General features: G+C 61.8%; 1 protein-coding gene across 1 annotated transcript in view; it reads right to left on the reverse strand.

The window, feature by feature from the left end:
- Ccdc187 (coiled-coil domain containing 187) overlaps positions 1-11493 on the reverse strand; it is a 30633-nt gene extending 19140 nt beyond the window's left edge. The window contains 10 exon segments of the mRNA XM_033759005.1: positions 4-112; positions 1942-2036; positions 2268-3286; positions 3698-3928; positions 5776-5892; positions 6565-6660; positions 7855-7929; positions 9389-9509; positions 9512-9968; positions 10205-11493. Coding sequence (XP_033614896.1) covers positions 4-112; positions 1942-2036; positions 2268-3286; positions 3698-3928; positions 5776-5892; positions 6565-6660; positions 7855-7929; positions 9389-9509; positions 9512-9968; positions 10205-10347 — 2463 coding nt within the window. The 5' untranslated portion in view covers positions 10348-11493.
- Between the last annotated feature and the right edge of the window lie 6471 nt (positions 11494-17964).

Below are 17964 nucleotides of genomic sequence, written 5' to 3' on the forward strand. Positions count from 1 at the left end.
CGCCTGCGGGTCCAGGCAGACATGCAGCCCCCGGGCCGGATGCGAGGAAGCGGCAGACACGGGCAGGGGCATTTCCGGGCGGTTCCAAGCTCTGTTCAGACACAGACAGAAGCTGCAGGATGGAAGAGAAGAGTAGACGCTCGGCCCAGCCACCCCGGGAGACAGAGGCAGAACCCACAGGTGTGTCCACGGGTGTGGACAGACAAACAGGCACCTTGGGGCCCTGAAGTCTGACACCTGCTACCATGTGGGTGGCCTGCAAGGAAATGAGCCAGCCCCCAAAGGACAAGTCCTGAGTGACCCCACTCATAAGGGGTCCCTGGAGTCTGCAGATCTGGGACAGCAGTAGACTGGATGTCAGGGGCCAGGGAGGAGGTGTTGGCGTGGGGAGATGAGAGTTGCTGTGGGTGGGTGGTGCCTGGCGGCATGGTGCATGCCTGAGATCCCAGCACTCAGGAGGCTGAGGCAGGAGGACGGCTGCGAGTCTGCAGCCACTCAGTGGGCTACACAGTGAGTTCAAGTCCAGTTTGAACTACACAGTGAGACCCCACCATCTCCATAAAAATAAAAAAATAAACAGAGGGTGTTGGACAGGTCCTAATTCCCAGGTAGGTCGAGCAGCTCTGGGGGTTACTGGGGGTGACTGCACAGTGGAGGAACTACAGAGTACAATGTGATGCTGTATGTTTCAAAAAGCCAGAAGAAACGCTTTTGAAAGGCTCCACGGGAAAAAGTTAGAGGCAATGGTTACACTGCACTGAGTTTAACACTGCAGTGTATGCTCGTGTTGGCGCATCCCATGGCATCCCACTCGAATGCACAATTCTTATGTTTTTATGTTTCAGCTAAAAAGAAACTTAAAAGCAAATCCAGATGGCTTGGGGATCAAATTCTACGGTATGCATATTTTAACACTTTTTTAAAACTGTTTTTTGAGATAGGGCTTCAATATGTAATCCAGGCTAGCCTTGAACTCACGAGGTAGTCCAGTCTGGCCTTGAATTTGTGATCTTCCTGCCTCAGCCTCCAGAGTCCTGAGAAGAACACCTCAAATATTTTTGGCCAGAGTTATAGTTTTGGAATTTAAATCTTAGGACTTCAGATTTTAGGGAGTTTTGATCTTTTGAGATTTCAGTATCTGGGATTATGGCATTCAAGAGTATACTCTTCAGGCCACCCATAATCCCAGCACTCAGCAGGCTGAGGCAGGAGGATTGCCCTGAGTCTGAGGGAAGCCTGGATTACAAAGTGAGACCCTATCTCACACACACAAGAAAGTATACCATTCAGGATTATGGCTCAAAGCCCCAGGTATACACCCCAGAGAAGTAAAAGCAAGGATCCCAACAAGTACATGCCTAGCACGTTCATAGCAGTAAGAGTCAAAGTGGCCAAAGGGGAACAACCAGTGACCAATGAGGAATTGTGGGTAAGCAGGGTGTGTGTAGGAAGGAAGTCCCCAGCCATAGCAGGAACGAGGTCCTGGGTCACACAACAACATGGAAGAACACCAGGACGTGGGGAGACAGGACCCTGGCTTTTTCTCTTTTTCTTTTTTTGGGGAGTAGTACCAGGGTCTACCAATGAGCTGCATCCCGGCCCTATTTGTTTATTTACCTACAAGACAGGGTCCAGCTAAGGTACACCCGGGCGAGGAGAACCTGTGGCAGAACAAGCTGAAAGCCGTTCCCCAGGGGCAGGATAGAAGGATAGGGTGGCAGCTTTGAGCATGGGGCCCTTTCTGGGGGACAGAGTGCCCCAGAACCAGGCCCCCTGTGACACCCGGCCATGTACTTGAAAGCTGGCGATTTAAGTTCCCTTCTGTGAAAATGGTGGCGGGGTCGCTCCAAGCATCCCTGGGGGTGGTGGCAGGAAGCCCCCAAGACCCTTTCCCATCACGGGCAATGTCTTCCACCCGGCTCCCCACACCTCTGCACCCACCTGCCCGGCACCTCCTGGTCCCCCAGGACCTTCCCCGACGTCACCGTGCTCCGCCCCAGCTCTCGTGGCTCCGGGCTCCTGGGGGCCTTCAGGACCTAATGCAGTGGCTGCAGTCAGAGTCGGGACGGAGGCTGCAGAGTCCCATCCTGCACCTCAGAGCCAGCCGGCCTCCTCTAGTTCTCAGGCTGGGTTCTCAAAGCTTTTCGGGGACCTGGGGACCTCCCTTCGGGAGCTGCCTCGGCAGGAACCCCACTGACCCCAGGGACATGGCTCCAGGTGCCCTGGCTGCACCCACACTGGTGGAAGCAGTGGCCCCGGGCACATACCCCTGACTGTGCGGAACTGGGGACGAAGGTGACAATGCCGGGGCTCATCTGGGAGACCACAGGGACCGCCTGGCCCTGCATGGCCTCCCTCTGCTTCCGGTAGACCTCCTGTAGCCGCTGGCTCCTCCGCTCGAGCGCGTCCGTGGCTGCAACCACCTGCTGCAGGGCCTGCTGCCACCGTGCCTGTGTCTTCTGGTACATGAAATCGCACAGGGCCTCGGAGCTGTGCGGCCGGCCCAAGAGCCCCCGGGGCTGCAGGTGGGGTGGGCATGACTCTGTACCCGGCTCCTTCCCTGGTAGGCTCCGTGGCCAGGCCTGCTTGGCTTTCGAAGGAGGGGTGACAGCGCCTCTGCCCTTGCAGGCAGATCCAACCCTTTGCAGGAAGGAGCCACTCCAGGGGTGCTGAGGGGCCGGATACGGTCTTTCCAGAGGGTGCCGTGGTCTGGGGACAGGAACCTCCCGGTCTTCGCCGTCCACCCAGACTCGTTGAGGACCGGCCTGACCGGCCAGGGCGCTCCAAGGCCGCTGAGAAGAGGGGCTCAGCTTCTCGGGGGGACTCGGAGGTTTCTGGAAGGAGGTGTCCCATCCTCCGGCTGCACAGGCCTGCTGGTGACAGGGTTCCCACTCCCCCAAGGTGCTCACAGGGTGCTGGGGTGGGGAGCGCCTGGCCCTGTCTGAGGAGGAGCGCGTCTGCTCTGTCACTACCCAAGGCCTCTGTGGGAAGGCGCCCTGCTTGCGCTGCTTGCTCCAGGGACCCCGCTGGCCCAGGTTCTGTGGTTTCAGCTTCAACGGCCTGCGCTTCTGTCCAGCCTCAGGGCCCTGGGCCAGTTCCAGCTTAGCCTGGGTTTGCTGGCGGAGACCTTGTAGGACGGCCATGGTGCTCTGGATCGATGCCTGCTGTCCGTGGGAAGCCAGGAAGGCTGTGTTCTCGGACTCCTGTGGGTCACTGAGGGCCGCAGTGGGCCTGTGTGGCCGTGTGTGGGCCAATGAGCCCTTGGCTGCTGTGGCCTTGCTGTCCCCTGCAGTGACAAGTATGTCGGGCCATGGGGTGGCACCTGTAGACCTCGTGCTCATCACAGACACACATCAGCCAGGGAGGGCAGGGCCATGACTGGGCAAGCTGCCCACGCTGCTCTTAACACTCACAGGGACACACAGGCAGGGGACGAGGCCATAGGAGCAGCAGCTCCTGCCTGCCCTGGTCCTGTCAGGAAAGCCCTGGTGGCACCATGTGGCACCTCTGGGGACAGGATTCCTTGCCCTACAGTTGTAAAGTCATTACTCCCCGATCCCCTGTGCAGGGTAATTGGCAGGTCTTGGGGAGGACCGGCCTCCTCCCTCTCCATGGCGTGGACATGGGCATCTCTGCTCTGTGCCCACCCTCGGGCACTGTGACAGAGTGGGGCACAGCCTGGCACAGGCGGAGGTACCTAGTCCCATAGTGGGGCCGGTGCTCCGGAGTGTGGGCCGGGCAGGAGGTGGCCCCAGCAGCAGTCTGGCCAGCTCTTGTCCTCTCCTCCAGGCACGGACACCAACAGACTCGGGGTCTTGGACAGAAAGAACACGCATGGCCAGTGTGTGGGCCTCAGCATGTGGAGGGCTCATTCCCAGCCTGGCACAGCCTCTGCCTGCCCGGCCGGCCAACACAAGGCCAGTGTCACCTCAGGGTGCCAGGAGCAGGTGCCTTGCAGCTCTGACCCTCATGTCCTCCTCAGTACAGCAAGGATGGCAAACCTGGCCCTGGCAGCTTTTAGTAGGGCTACCAGCTGGGCCCGGGTCCACAGCAAAGGCTGTGGCGAGAAACCACACTGGGCACCCTGCCCCGGCTGTACCCACACATTCGGGGTGTCAGGCGACCCCCGAGATCAAGCCCTGTGAAGTTGGTCAGGCTCAGAGGCCCCAGCAGGGCATCTGTGAGGCCACAGAGACAAAGGCCCCGCCGCGTCCCCAGCAGGAAGGAGCCCCCCTAATAAACGACACACCATCCATGTCACCCGCCAAGGCCTTGCTTCACAGTCCCAGGGTGTCGTCCCCAATTCCACCGAGGTCCGTCACCGCTACAGACCTGTCCAGACGGGCCCAGCAGAGTTGGAAGTAGACCACGGGCCACACTGGTCACGTGCGCGTGCACGCGCACGCACACGCACACACACACACACACACACACACACACACTCAGGCCAGCCAGCCCGGCAGCTCTGAGGGCCCCCTGAGTAGTACCTGCCCACACTGCTGGCATGCGCCGGGCTCACGCTGGGGCCTGGGTGCAGACAGGCCACTGTCCTCCCTTCCACAAACTGTTGTCATCAGCCACGGGCCTGAGAGTCGTCTCCAGGAGGGAGCCTGGGCCCAGCCTCTCTGTGGACTGGAACTCTGGGCCAGGGAGCCAACAGTTGGCCTCAGGGAGTCCAGCCCCACCACTCACCAGCTTGGACCTTGGGCTTTCAAACCCTAAATGGGGAGTGTGCCCAACAGCACCTCCCTCAGGGCCACCAAAGTCAAAGGGCAGTTACCAGCTTTGAACCCAGCCCTCTTTGCTTTTTAGCTTAGAGATAGGTTCTCACTGAGTTGCTCAGGCTGGCCCCAAACTTGCAGTCCTCCTGCCTCAGCCTCCCAAGTTGCACCAAATGCTGAGTGACCTTTTAGCAGGTGGCCTGAGAGGAGGTCTGGATTCTGCTGGCATAGCCCAACTGTTCACACGTGGGTGTGAGTGGGTTGGGCGTGAAGACCAGATGCATAGCTTCTCCGCTGTGCCCTGCAGGTGTTCTGCACACAAAACTGGCCTTACTGCCCTGCAACTGGGCCAAGAGCTGGGACCACGGCAGGGAGGCCAACGGCACATGGCCTGCACCCCCAGGCCCCTCCGTCACACAGCCAGCTCCCCATCAGCCCGGCAGAGGGGTTCTAGTCGATAAATGGGTCCTGGCGGGCACATTTTTTCTTCTGCTGAGCAGTTTAATGGCAATTAATTTTTTTATGAGGGGATTTTTTAATCTGTGGAAATGGATGAAGTCCCCAGGTGCCCTGTCACAGCTCCAGGCCAACCTAATCTATGATAAAAAATGCAAAGCGAGGTGGTATAATCGGAAATTAAAGATCAGGCTTCATTTTCCTCTGGCCCGGATGGATGAATATTTTATAACTATTGTGATTTAATTTTTTGTTAACTACAGCAAATTTCCAATTCATCCAATTCCCAAGTCCGGTGGCTCTGACCCCTGAACCCAGACTCATCTCTCCTTAGCCCAGCTGCGACTTCGTCACTGACAGAAACTAATGGTGACCACCGCCGGGCTGACACAGAGCTCACGATGATGGATGTGGCCCATGGCACGCCCTCCCGACCCCATGTCAGGCAGCAGGCAGGCCATTTTTCAAGAGAGCCATTAACCCAAACAAACCAAAAAGCTGGGGTGGGGTGATGACACGGACAGGGGCACATCTTGTGCATTTGGGGGGCTCCAGTGTCCCACACTTTTTCTGGTGGGGGTTTCTTCTGTCCGGGGTCACCTCTGCCCACCTGGTAGACACATGTCACGTGGCCCCCAGGAGCTTCCCACCTCTGGGGACCTGTCGCCCAGCAGAGCCCATGTACAGATTCTTCCGTCTGAAAGCCATGCTGTGCCTGGGGGTAGAGGCACTAACCTTGCTGGGCAGGAACCTGTGCCTGGCCCTGGGGTCACACACAGGGTCCTACTCGGCCTCCTGTCCCCCAGGGTGCCTTGGCCTCCCCACCTGGGGCTCCTGGTGCTGTTCCCAGACCCCAGAGGCAAACAGCTGCTCTCAGGTTTGGAACACAGGCATTGAGCAGGTCCCGGCTCTGCCCGCCTGAATGGTCCGGGGCAGGCCAGAGAGACTCCTTCAGCCTCAGCTTTGCAGTACACCTGCTTCCAGGGACTCACCTAGGGGCCCACCCCACAAGCTCTGAAAACCACACCCAAGGCCCAGCACCAGGGTCTTTGCAGGGCCCAGACCCTGGGGTGGGGACCTCAAGTAGAAATTCCCCTGCCCCCACTCCCAATGTCACGGAGCAGCCAGTCATGAATTTAAGGGACCCGCAGACACCCTCTGGCTTGCGCCCTCAGACCTGCCAGCACGCCATGTCCCTGCAGGCTGCGTGCCTGCAGCAGTGAATCTAGGGACCAGTGCGCTTTCGCTTCATCACAAGGGATGCCACACTGCACAGTGTGAACTGGGGGTGCAAGATCCCCAAGACTAGGTGCCGACACCCAGCCAGGCCCTGCAGACCCCAGGGACCGTGTCCTGGGCAGCCAGAGCCCCAAGGAGTGAAGCTCACCTTTCCCTTTGGCAGCTCTGCTGGGCAAGGGCAACCTGGGGGCTTTGTCCCTTCTGCAGGAGCGGCTCCTGGTCCTTCTGGTTTTGTCCTGGGGAGCTTGAGTAGGAGGAGAGAGGGCCTGAGGCCAGGAGATGAGCGGCAGGCCCTCCTCACTGTTTACTGATGAATAAAGGGCGAAGTGAGCCCCACTGTGCATTGGTGAGCAGGCTGGGGAGAGGACCAGGGGCTGGAGCAGGCAAGGTGACCAGGTTCCCGGGCTGAGTTCTTGCCACATCTCCAGCATGTGCAGGGCCAGCATGGGAGACCCAGTCCCAGGTGCCCACTGTCCTGGTTCCAGGCACCATCTGAGCACTTTGGTGCCAGCACAGGGTGCAGACACAGAGCCTGGCAGGGAGCCCAGAGGCTGCACTGGCATGGATGGAGAGGGAACCTGCCCCAAGACCCCTGAGTCCCCCAAAAGACAGGTGACCAGTGTCACCAAGCAACCCTGCGCTTGGCCATGACCCCAAGGCCAGCAAAACCATTTGTCTCCATGAAGTAACAGCACAGGCCCCTCTCCGGCTGTCCCCACCCTGCACACCCACCACTGGCCACACACCGCACACATACTTATGGCTGCTGCCCAGGGCATCCCTAGCCACTGTCCTCCACCCACCACCCCACGGAAGACCCTTGCCGCAGATCCCACGAGCCAAGGACATCCAGGCCACCCGAGCTCTGACCCCAGCCTCCTCCCACCCCCAGAGCCTCTTGGGGTCCCCTCTCCAGCTTGGGATACAGACTCCACACCGGGCTCCCTCAGACAGAGCTTGCCCGACCCAGCTGCCAGCCGCTATGGCTCAGGACCCTCTGCAAGTTCCACCCAGCTGAAGGAGGCCAAGGCCCCAGCACTGTGAGGAACACGGGCGGGAGTAGAGTGGCCGTGCCCTGGGCCCTGGCATCGCCTGGGCCCGAACCACTGTCCGACATCTGCAGAGCCACCACTGCCCTTCACCTCAGGCCAGGCTTCCCCGGAGGGCAGTGCCCCGCCTCAGAGATGGACCAGCAAGCCCAGGAGAGGCAGGCATGGGGTACACAGGGACAACCTGGACTTTCGGGGATGCCCACCCAACTCTCTGTCCTGCTGGGCTGCCTGGAGTCCTTCCTGAGGGCAGAGGGTTAGAGCCCAGCTCAAGACAGGCAGCTGCCTCCATCCACATCCCTGAGCCCTTCCCAGCCAGGGTGCCCTGGGCCTCGCTGCCTCTGCATGGGGCCCAGCATGCGGTACCCGCCCTGGAGCCACTCACTCACCTGCAGCCCGGTGCTGGGTGGCCCGGGACAGCGCCTGGCCTTCCCCTTGGGGCTCAGTCATGTGGATGCCAAAGCCTGGAGCAGGGTGACGGGGTGTGTGGGGAAGAGATTCCGGGCAGAACCCAGGACGAGGTTGGCCCGTGTGCAGGAGCGCAGCCTGCACAACCACGGCACACACTGGGAAGCTCACGCCAGCCAGCGCCACATGAGCCGTTCCCTGTGGCAACTCCAGCACCCAGCGGAGAACGCCCAGCACACCCTGGACCACACACTGGCAGGGGGCTCACAGCCCAAGCTTGAAATCTTGTTCGTGCAGCCAGGCATGGTGGTGCACAACTGTGATCTCAGCACTGCGGAGGCTGAGGCAGAAGGATCACTGCAAGCTCGAGGCCAGCATGGGCTACATAGTGAGTTCAAGGCCAGCCTGAACTACACAAGGAGACCCTGCCTCAAAAATCAAGAAGCCAAAACATTAAAAAAAAAAAAATCCAGGGCCAGGGATTTAGCTCAGTGGTTCTGCCACATGCCTTGCAAGCTCAAGGTCCTGAGTTCAATCCCTGCTACCAAAAAAAAAAAATCCACTTGTGCATTTATTTCCCCCAGCAATGGAGATAGAATCCGGGGCCCCATGGGTGCCTCAGGCCTTTCTTTTGTTTGCTTCTAATCTGAGATAAGGTCTCAATAAATTGTCCGGGCTGCCTTAGCCTCCCTACTTGTGCGGATTATAGTTATGTGCCTCTGTATCCAGCTGATAAATTTTTATATTATGTGTATCTCACATGCTTTTTAAAGATAAACTCTTTCTAAAAAAGATGGTAACATCTCCCACCTCCTTGGGTGGGGATAGGCACCTAGGCAGGCTCTGCACCCCTCACAGATGCAGCTCACCCACGCCCCCGGACCTGGCACTGTCTTTGCTGAGGGAAGGAAGTGACCCTAAGTGCTGTGCTGGCCTTCAGGATGCCCTGGCTGCTGCTGTCTGTTTAAACTCTTGTCCATGGCCTGGGAGCAGGGACAGAGGCCAGGCCCAGGCTCAGGACCCCGGGGGCTCCTGCAGGCCTCACTGTCCCCACTCTTCCTCCTCAGTGTGTCTGCCTTGTCCTAGGCTGGGCTTGGAGCCCCCTCACGTCTCCCGCCAGCCCCCTGCGATCTTGGAAGGTGATGGGACCACGGGCCACAGCTGACGTGCTCCCCATAGGAGGCGGCAGGCCCCGGGGGCGAGGCCTGGGAAGGTTCCACTCCCTGCCCCGCTCCTGGCTCTTCCTCTGCCTCCTGCCCTCCTGCAGTCATGCCCAGAGCAGCTCCCTCCACCCGTGCCCTCTGCCCTGCCACCCTGGCTTGGAGCCAGCCCACCTTGGGCTGAAACCTCTGCCAGCTGAGCCAAAACAGACCTCTCCTCCTTTAGGGTTAGGGTGTCAGGTTCCATGTCCCAGCAGGGAGAAAGTGACTGAGAGCCCCCAGCCTCCCCGCTCTGTTCTCTGGGGCCCAGGGCTCAGCTCCCTCCCGCCATCCCTCGCCCGGTGCTGCCACAGACCTGGGTGTGTGGGGGCTGGAAGCGTGCCTGTCACCTTGCGGGTCCTCTGGGGCGCCGACATGGAGGCAGAACAGAGGCGCGAGGCGCTGGAGGGGGCTGAGGTGCCACGGGGCGCAGTTCTTGCATGGAGGCAGAACAGAGGCGCGAGGCGCTGGAGGGGGCTGAGGTGCCAAGGGAGGCGCAGTTCACCTGCCCCCGCACCTGCTGGCGGATCCGGTCCCTCAGCCGCTCCAGCCGTGTGTCACTCTTTCTGGGCCGCCGCTGTGACCCTGGCACCCGGGATGGCCCCTCCTTCCAGGGCCAGTAGGGAGGAGCACGAGACACATGGCCCCCTGAGGAGCCAGACAGGCGCCCAGAGGATACTGAGCTGTCCCTGTCCCTGGCCTCCTGGCCGACGGACCACATTGGCAGGCTGCAGGCTGTGCCCCTCGGACTCAGCCCCGGCCCCTCAGCGTCACTGTCATCTGACCAGGCCAGGGCAGGAGGTGTCCCAAGAGCACCTGGCTGCTGGGCCGGCCCAGGCCACTGCAGCAGGGCCACGGCATGGTCCTCAGCCACAGGCGGACGGAGACCGTCTTCCCTTGGAGAAAGGGACAAACGTAAGCAGAGCGTCTCAGCCAAGCCCACCGTCCCTGGAGGACACTGTCACTGGAGGGTAGGAGGGTCAGAGAGAGGCTCTGCTGGCCTCAGACCCTGTCCACACCCTATGAGGACCAGCCCAGTGTCCAGATGGGGACCTGAGGCTGGAAGAGCCAGGCCTGGTCCCGTGCTGACCCCACGCAGGCAGCAAGTGCCCCCAGCCCATGCTGTCCCTACCTGTGCTCTGAGCCAGCCTGCCCGGGGCCCTCTCTCCCCAGAGCCCTGGGGCAGGACAGGCCCAGCTGTGGGGCCCCCCTGGTGCAGGGCTGCAGTGCACCCCCTGGACAGGTGGGCAGCATGCCCAGGATCGGGGTGGGCATGAAGCTGAGGTGGGGTGGCGCTGTCACATGGCGGCCTGAATGCCTACAGCTGGACACCCATGGCTGCTTGGGATGCCTGGTGCTGCCAACCCAGATCCTGGCCTGAGGGTAAGCCTTAGGACGGTCACTGAAATGGGGGCGGTGGGTACAGGCCCACTGGCAGCAGCAGGTGGGGCTTCCTAATAAGCCGCCTCCCAGGGTGAGAAGAATTCCAGGCAGCCTGGTGACAGCATAATAACCCCATGTCACTCATGATGGGTGTGGGCTCCACCTGCACCCCAGATGCTGCCCAGGACTGGGAGCCCTAGGTCAGGCCTCAGTCCTGCTGCTCTGAGGAATCACCGCAGGGGCTTCCAGCCTCCTTCAGTGGCCCTGGCCGGGCAGCATGGAGGGGAGGAGGCAGGCTGTGTGCTCAGGGCCCTGGGCTCAGCACCAGCCTCAGGCTTACCTTGGGCAGAGGCGTGAAGGGCTGGGGGACCCCAAAGTGCCCCTTCCTTCCCAGGTGTCCCCAGAGAAAGGTTCTAGGTGGTATGGAGAACACTCAGGATGTTTGTTTGGTTTGCAGCTCTGGGGTGGGTGCTCCTGTGTGCCAGGCTGTGCTCACTAATGAGCTGCACCTGCCCAACCAGGGCTGCTCCTAAGGCCCTGGGCTCTGAGAGGAGGGGCAGATGCCAAGGTCAGGCTCTACCTGGAATGAGATGTGTCACCGCCTGTGCACCCCCGCCCCTCCCCTCTCTCACAGCCAGTACCTCTGTGGCCAGGTCCCCCTGGCAGCACCGTCCGGCTCTGCCTTGTCCACCCAGCCCGGTGTCCAGTGCTGGCCTGGCTGCTCGGCTCCGCTGGGAACGTCACCCCTCAAGGCTGAAACGGAGCAGACCCCACACACCTGTCCCTTGGTGACATTTACAAGAGATCGGCAGTCTCCAAGTGTGAGCCGTGACCTGGGCAAGGCTGGATAGGGCCTTCTGGGCACTGGCTGCAGGGGCAGGCAGTGTGGTCCTTGAGAGGCAGGTCCCGGGGAAGCTGGGGGACAGCAGGGTGACCACAGGGGACGCCTGGGAGCCTGGACAGCTGTGGGCAGCACTAGAGGACTGCTCCCCCTCAGGCTTCCCTCCATTCCTGGGGAGCCACCCCACCAACCACCCACCCACCCTGCTGCCCTGAAGAACCTGTGCGCCAGGCCTGGCCCTGCAGCCCTGGCACCCGCTGGCCACCAGAGCATGGCCACCTCTTGCTGCTGGGCCTTCAGGTCCCCAATGCGGCTGAGGGCCTGGCTTCCACGTGGGAGAGAACAGAGTCATCAAGAGCAGGAGAGGAGCTGAGAACGGACGTCTTCTCCTCCCCTGCTCCGGGGCTCTGCCCTCAGCAGGAAGAGGGCCCAGCGTCAGGCCGTCCCCTGCACACTGGAGGCCCCAGTGTGTCATCTTAATACAAGGAGCAGCCATGTTACATGCGAGTGCAGAGCCATGAAAACAGATGCCCAGTGAACAGAAAATAAAACCCAACGCCAGAGTTGCGTGGCTGCCTGTGTGCTGGGACACAACTCCCAGGTCCGTCCTCCTGTCAACCAGGGACAGGGCAGCTCCCAAGGCAAGGTACCCTCTGCTGATGTCCAGGTCTTGGCCCAGCTCAGCCCTGCACAGCCCGCTGCCCCCAGGACAGCCACCTGCTGGGTCTACCTCAGGGTGGTTAGGAGCAGCGAGGCCCCCAGAAGAGCCCGGCAGGACCAGAGGTTCAAGGAGCACCCGGTGAGGGGAGCCCCGCTGGCACCCCCACTTTACGGGGGTTGGGGCTCAGCCCATCACACAGCCTGGTGGGGACAGAGGCCAAGGTATCCCTACCGCCTGCCACCCCGGGACAGGAAAGAACAGCTGCTGCTGGGAGTCTCGGGGCCTGTGGGCCACTTCCTGGAGCCGCAGAGGAACCCTCCCTGCCCTGCAGATGGTGGGCACAGAGGCCACCATGCCAGGTGCCCACAGGGGCCTCGGGCAAGGCCCCCTACCCACCATTGGGCTGTGTTCGCCCCTTGGGGAGTAGCAGGACCTCAGCCCTCGTGGTCAGGCTCCTGGGAGGACCCCCGGCTGGATGCAGTGGGTCAGGAGCCCTGGCACCTTGGTTCTTGTCCAGCCTAGCCCCACCACTGCCCCCAGGGTGTTGCTGGAGGTGCCACCTCCAGCTGTGACTTGCACGGGCTCAGCCTCTCCTGCTGCCCTCCGCAGGGGCAGGCTGGCAGGGTGGCTTCTGGAGCTGGTTAGGTAGCGACAGTGTTTACTCCTCTCCACCTCAGCGAGGGGAGGGCACCACGCCCACCGCCCGGGCCCCAGGGCCTGATGCCAGCACCCTCCATGGCAACAGCGTTGGGCCTGGGTGTCGGCATGGCACCCAGCCGCCGCCGTGTGTGCCTGACAGGATCTCCGGCTGCCGTGGCCGTGCCCTGAGCCACCAGGAAAGGGTCAGGGCCTGGAGCGCCCACAGGATCACGGGGTGGGTCACCCTGTGCAAAGCGCAGGCTCCTCTGCTGTCCACAGCACAGCACACAGCGCACCCACAACACGCCACACACACAGCACGCTGCGCCCGACACACCACAGGCTGCACATGCAACACGCGCCCTACAGTGCTCTGCAGAGCCTTTGCGGGGCGAAGCAGCCATCCCTCCAGCCAACTGTGCCCTTCGCCCACCTGCCCCCAGGGCAAGGCCCACACCACAGTGGCAGATGCAAGGGTGGGGACAGAGTGGCACAGGGAAGACTGGAGAAGACTGCTCTGAGGAGGATGTGCCTCGGAGGCCAGGTGGATGTGCTGCAGGGCCAAGAGGCTGTCCCGAGCTTCCCCACTTCCCCTCCTATCCACCCTGGGGCTCAGCCTCCAAGGGCTGGAAGCCCCTGACGGCCCTGCCCATGCTCCAGGGAGGCCAGTAGGCCAGGACCCAGGGATGCTGCAGCAGGGAGCCCAGCCCTGCCGCCCCGGGTGCTGCCCCTCTGTGCTGTGTGGGCTGGCCAGGCAGGGGCTCGCTGTGTCTACCAGCTGAGGCCACAGTGTCCCCCAGGCACATGCCTGGCGTGACCTCTCAAGGGAAGCAAGAGACCCAAGCAGCCTCCTGGCCACCCTGGCAAGGGACAGTCACCCAGGAAAGGAGCCTGGGGCCACAGTTGCTGTCTGCAGGGGCTCAGAGTGGCCACAGAGGCCAAGGCCTCCGGGACCCTGGGTTTTCTTCCACAGCTCCCTCAGCCTCCACCTCACAGACCTGGAGGAGAGGCTCCTGGCAGGGCCAGGAAAATGAGCCAGCACCAGAGGGTAATGGTGCCAAGTCAGCCTTCTTAGCCCGAGCCTCTCCCTCCCCACCATGGCCAGGGGCCGGGCAGTGTTGATTTGGTCCAAGTTGTGTAGTCCCAGGACAGAGCCCAGGACCTTGCAGGTGCTACGCAAGTGCTCACTACAGAACTCCAGCTCTTTTTCTTTTCTTTTCCAATTCTTTTGAGACAAGGCCTCTATAAGTGGCCCCAGCTGGCCTCAAATGCAATCTTCCCGCCTCAGCCACCCAAGACTCTGGGATTACCACCTGGCTGCAGCGATGTGAAGGTGAGCCCATGTGTGGGCCCACAGTGGGACCCGAGTCCTCCAGGTAAGGGAGGATGGACCCAACCAGGCTGCTTCTGAACTGGACAGGGGAGGGGACCCCTCTGTGTTAGGACAAGTCTAGGGGAGAAGGAAAGCCTGCTCTTTCCCCACCTGCCTCTGCCCTCCCACGGCACCCTGGCACCCCAAGGTGCCGGTGGACAGATGGGGCTCAGCAGCTGCCCGGCACTTACCCTCTGGACAGCTCCGGGGCTCCCTGGCTATGGGAGGGCACTCAGCAGAGGCCATGGCCTGGGACCAGCAGCCCTGAGCTGGGAGCCGCCACGGCAAGTGCCCAGGTGCTGGAGGTGTGGAGGAGCCACCCCACCCAGAGGTTGCCAGAGAAACCCAGAGACCTGGGCAGACTCCGCCTCCCTCCGCTCTGCAGCCTGGGAACACTATTCCCTTGCCAGGAGCCTCACCTACAACACTGCACCGCCCAGGCAGATCCCCGCCCTGCTGGGGAGGGGGAGCAGCACTGGGGCCCCCACCCCAGACCCCCAGCACCCGGGCAGTGCAAGAGGGTCCAGAGCCTTTGCCCTGCCTCTTGTCCTGGAGCCCCCGATGTGCACAGCCCTAAAGTGCCCTCCCTGAGACCCTGGCAGAGCCTGGCCTCAGGCACCAACAGCTATGGTGGAGGGCACCAGCTTGGAGCAGGGAGGGCACAGGAGACAGCCAAGGCCTGGCAGGTGGGTAAACAGAGGCAGTTGGCCAAGCACCGCCAGGTCCCATGATCCCGAACTCAATACCTGCAGAGCCACTTGTGTGCCTGAGTGGGGCCATGGGCTCCCTGGGGCTGGTGAGGGAGCCACAGAGGCACCCGGCTTCGGGCTCTGCCCTTGCCCCCAGCCCAAATGCCGAGAACTTTCCCATGCACCATTAGATCTGAGGACTTCGGCCTGGGGTGCTAAGCAACGTGCAGGGCAGGGTTGCTGCTTCCACCTTGCCCCAGCCCAAACGCAGGCGCCCTGACACTAGGAGTCCCGAGAACAGACAGCCCGGCCCACGTCGCTCAAGTCCCTAGCTGTGATTCACAATGTGACCAGCAGGGGGCGCACTCTCTCCGTCACTGCCGAGAGGTCTTGCAAGGGATGGAGGGGGGATCTCTGCCACCCTCGCCCACCTCAAGCTGGGTCCCTCCCACCCAAGAGCACTCATCTATTCCCAGGAAAGTCCTGTAGGTCAGGAGCTTGGGGCATGGGGGGAAGACCAGGCCGAGGCTTGGTCTCTGGAATACTGGGGGAGGGGCTTATACCTGGAGGCAGCGCCTAGGCCCCCAGGCAAACCCCTTGGACCAGAGCTGGGCCTTCGTGGCAAGGCTCCCATCCTGGGCAGTGTCCTGGAGGGTCGACCCTGCAGCCAGGGGGCGCCCCAGCTGTCCTGAAAGCGGAGTGAGACTCAGGTATCAGGTGTGCGTTCACTCCTGCACGGGGAGGGGGCTCAGGTGCGGGACGAAAGTTGACCCTGTCCTTCAATGTCAGGGAACAGAGAAGCCCACCCACCCGAGGGCTGAGCATGGAATCTGGAGCTCAGGAGGAGGAGCTGAAATTCTGGAGGACTTAGGACCTTCTCCTACCACGGTCCCTGCACCGGAGGCCACCCCCCAGAGTCAGCAAAGCAAGACACTGGGGTTGGTGGCAGCCTCTGTGGTTCAGATTGGCTCCTCCTCCCAACACCTGCATGCCTGCCAGAGCAGAGTCCTGCCCAGCCCCCCTGGCACCCCAAGGTCACCAGACCTGAACCCAGGGCCAGCAGCTGGGGAGCAACGCTGCTTTGGTGGTTGAGACAGGAGTAGGACCTCCTAGGGACTGGAGCAGGTCTGGGGCTGCGGGTCACAGCCTGAGGTCATGGGGCCGAGGCTGAGTGGAGACCTTTAAGGGGGACAGCGGAGGACACCCTAGCCTCCAGACCACCAGGGCCCCCTCCAACACCAAGAACCATCTCACCCAGGGCCATGCCTCTCCTGAGGACAGGGCTGGACTCGGGTGGGACAGAGGCCTGCCCACCTCAGAGACAGGGACTCTGGGATCAGTCCAAGCACAGATCCCGGCCCAGACAGCGGTGGGCAGGACGGCTTGAGTCCAGGAGTCCAGGACCGCCGTGGGCAGCCTCGACTGGGGCTGGCACTCTAGTAAGCAGTGGGATAGAGCTTGTGAATAGCCAGTGTCCTCCAGTGTGGCCCCACAGTGAGACATGGTCTATTAAAGAGAGAAAGAAAACACCTGGGCCTGGTGACACATGTCTGCAATCCCAGGACTCGGAAGCTGAGGCAGGATGGCAAGTGTGAGCCCAGCCTGGACAGCTCAGTGTCTTAGCCAGGTCCTGTCTCGAAATAAAAAATACAACAGGGATGGGGATGTAGCTCGGTCAGTGCAGAGGCCCTGGGTTCATCCCCAGTGCTCCCACACACAGCAGACTCCTTGTTGCCATCTCAGTGAGGCTTCAGAGAAGTTGTGGTCAATGCCTGTGGCCAGCCTGGCCCTCTTCAGAGCAGAAGTGAAGCCCCAGCTTGGACGCTCCAGCCTCACGCCCTCCAGGGCTCCAGGGCTGCTCTAAGTCAGTGGGGGCATTTTCATCTGGGACAGGGATGGCAGATCCTTTCCTGAGTTGTGGACAGCTTCCGAGGGGGACCAGGGGGTGCTGACCCCAGCCCTGGGAAGAGGAGGCCCCTGGCTGGTGTTGATTTTCATCTAGAGCAGACTGAGCATGCAGGGGAGAGCTGCTGGGGGTGGCCCCTGGCAACCAGCAGCTGGGCTGGGAGACCCCCGCAGAGGGAGTCAGACTGAGCATGCAGGGGAGAGCTGCTGGGGGTGGCCCCTGGCAACCAGCAGCTGGGCTGGGAGACCCCTGGGCAGAGGGAGAAGATGGGGAGATCTGCTGCTGGGAGGAGCTGCCTAGCAAGACCCACACCCCCAGGCATCCACGGTCAGCAGACTGTCTTGTCCCTGGCCCTCCCTGCAGCCTCTCTGCCCAATCCAGAGCCCCCAGCACCCTACTCCATCCTTCCCTACCCCCAACTTGGAGGCAACATGGCCCCTTATCCTAGCACCTGTCCCCTCCACTGCTGTGTCCCTCAGTGGCCCTGCCCGGGACTCAGCGCAAACACGTGTCCCTCTGGTCTAGCCACTGGCTGCCCAACACGAGGCGGTGTGAGTGTCTGAGGCTCAGGGCTGCGTGGATAGCATCATAGGGCAGTCTGGCTTCCAAAGAGGAGCCCAAAGGCCACACTGAGCCCCCACGGGGCAGATGGCACTCCTGTGTTCTGTGAGCCCCAGGCATGGCAGGTGGCACACAGGACTGGGTGCTATTCAGAGGCCTGGCCTGTGCCCAGAGGGTGATCGGGTCAGAGTCTAAGAATGAGCTAGAAGGTGGTGCTGGGAGGCCAGAGCTGGGAGCCCCTAGGCCAGCTCCTGTCCCCCAGCCTAGTGGCTCCAGGGGCACCTGGGCTCCCTCAGGCCTTGATGCCCACATAAGCCATGCTAGGGGGATGCCTGGCTGCTTACCCAGAGCTCAGGGTCAGGAAGGGACAAGCAGCATGGGGCAGCAGAGGGACAGAGCACACTAGGCTTCATGATAGCTGCTGTCTCTGACTGAGTCCCCCACACCAAAGGTGGTGTGGGCGCTGGGCATCCGCCGGGCTCCTGCCGGTGGAGGAGATGAGGAGGCCAGGGCTCCGCTGTGAGCAGCCTGATGAGCTAGACCCACACCTGGTGTCCCTTTCTCTGGTGGCCAGGCCAAGACCTCCTCACCATGTCGGCCTAGCCCTCTGCATCCCCTGCCCTGTCACCAGGTCGTCCTCAAGTGGCAGCCCATGGCTTCCTGAGTCAGGACAGACAGATTCCTGGGCAGCAAGCCCGCCCTCACGGCTGGTGCTGAGCCCAGGAGTTCCCACAGCCCAGGTCCAAACAGGAAGAGTCCTGTCCACCTGCAGCCTGCCCCCACCTGGAGTGCTCAGCTGCCCTCCATCCCCCCCCCCCTCCCCCCAGCAGGTGGGCACCG

This window comes from Fukomys damarensis, unplaced genomic scaffold (genome assembly GCF_012274545.1).
Source record: "Fukomys damarensis isolate Sample0158 unplaced genomic scaffold, DMR_v1.0_HiC HiC_scaffold_36, whole genome shotgun sequence".
NCBI classification, from domain to species: domain Eukaryota; kingdom Metazoa; phylum Chordata; class Mammalia; order Rodentia; family Bathyergidae; genus Fukomys; species Fukomys damarensis.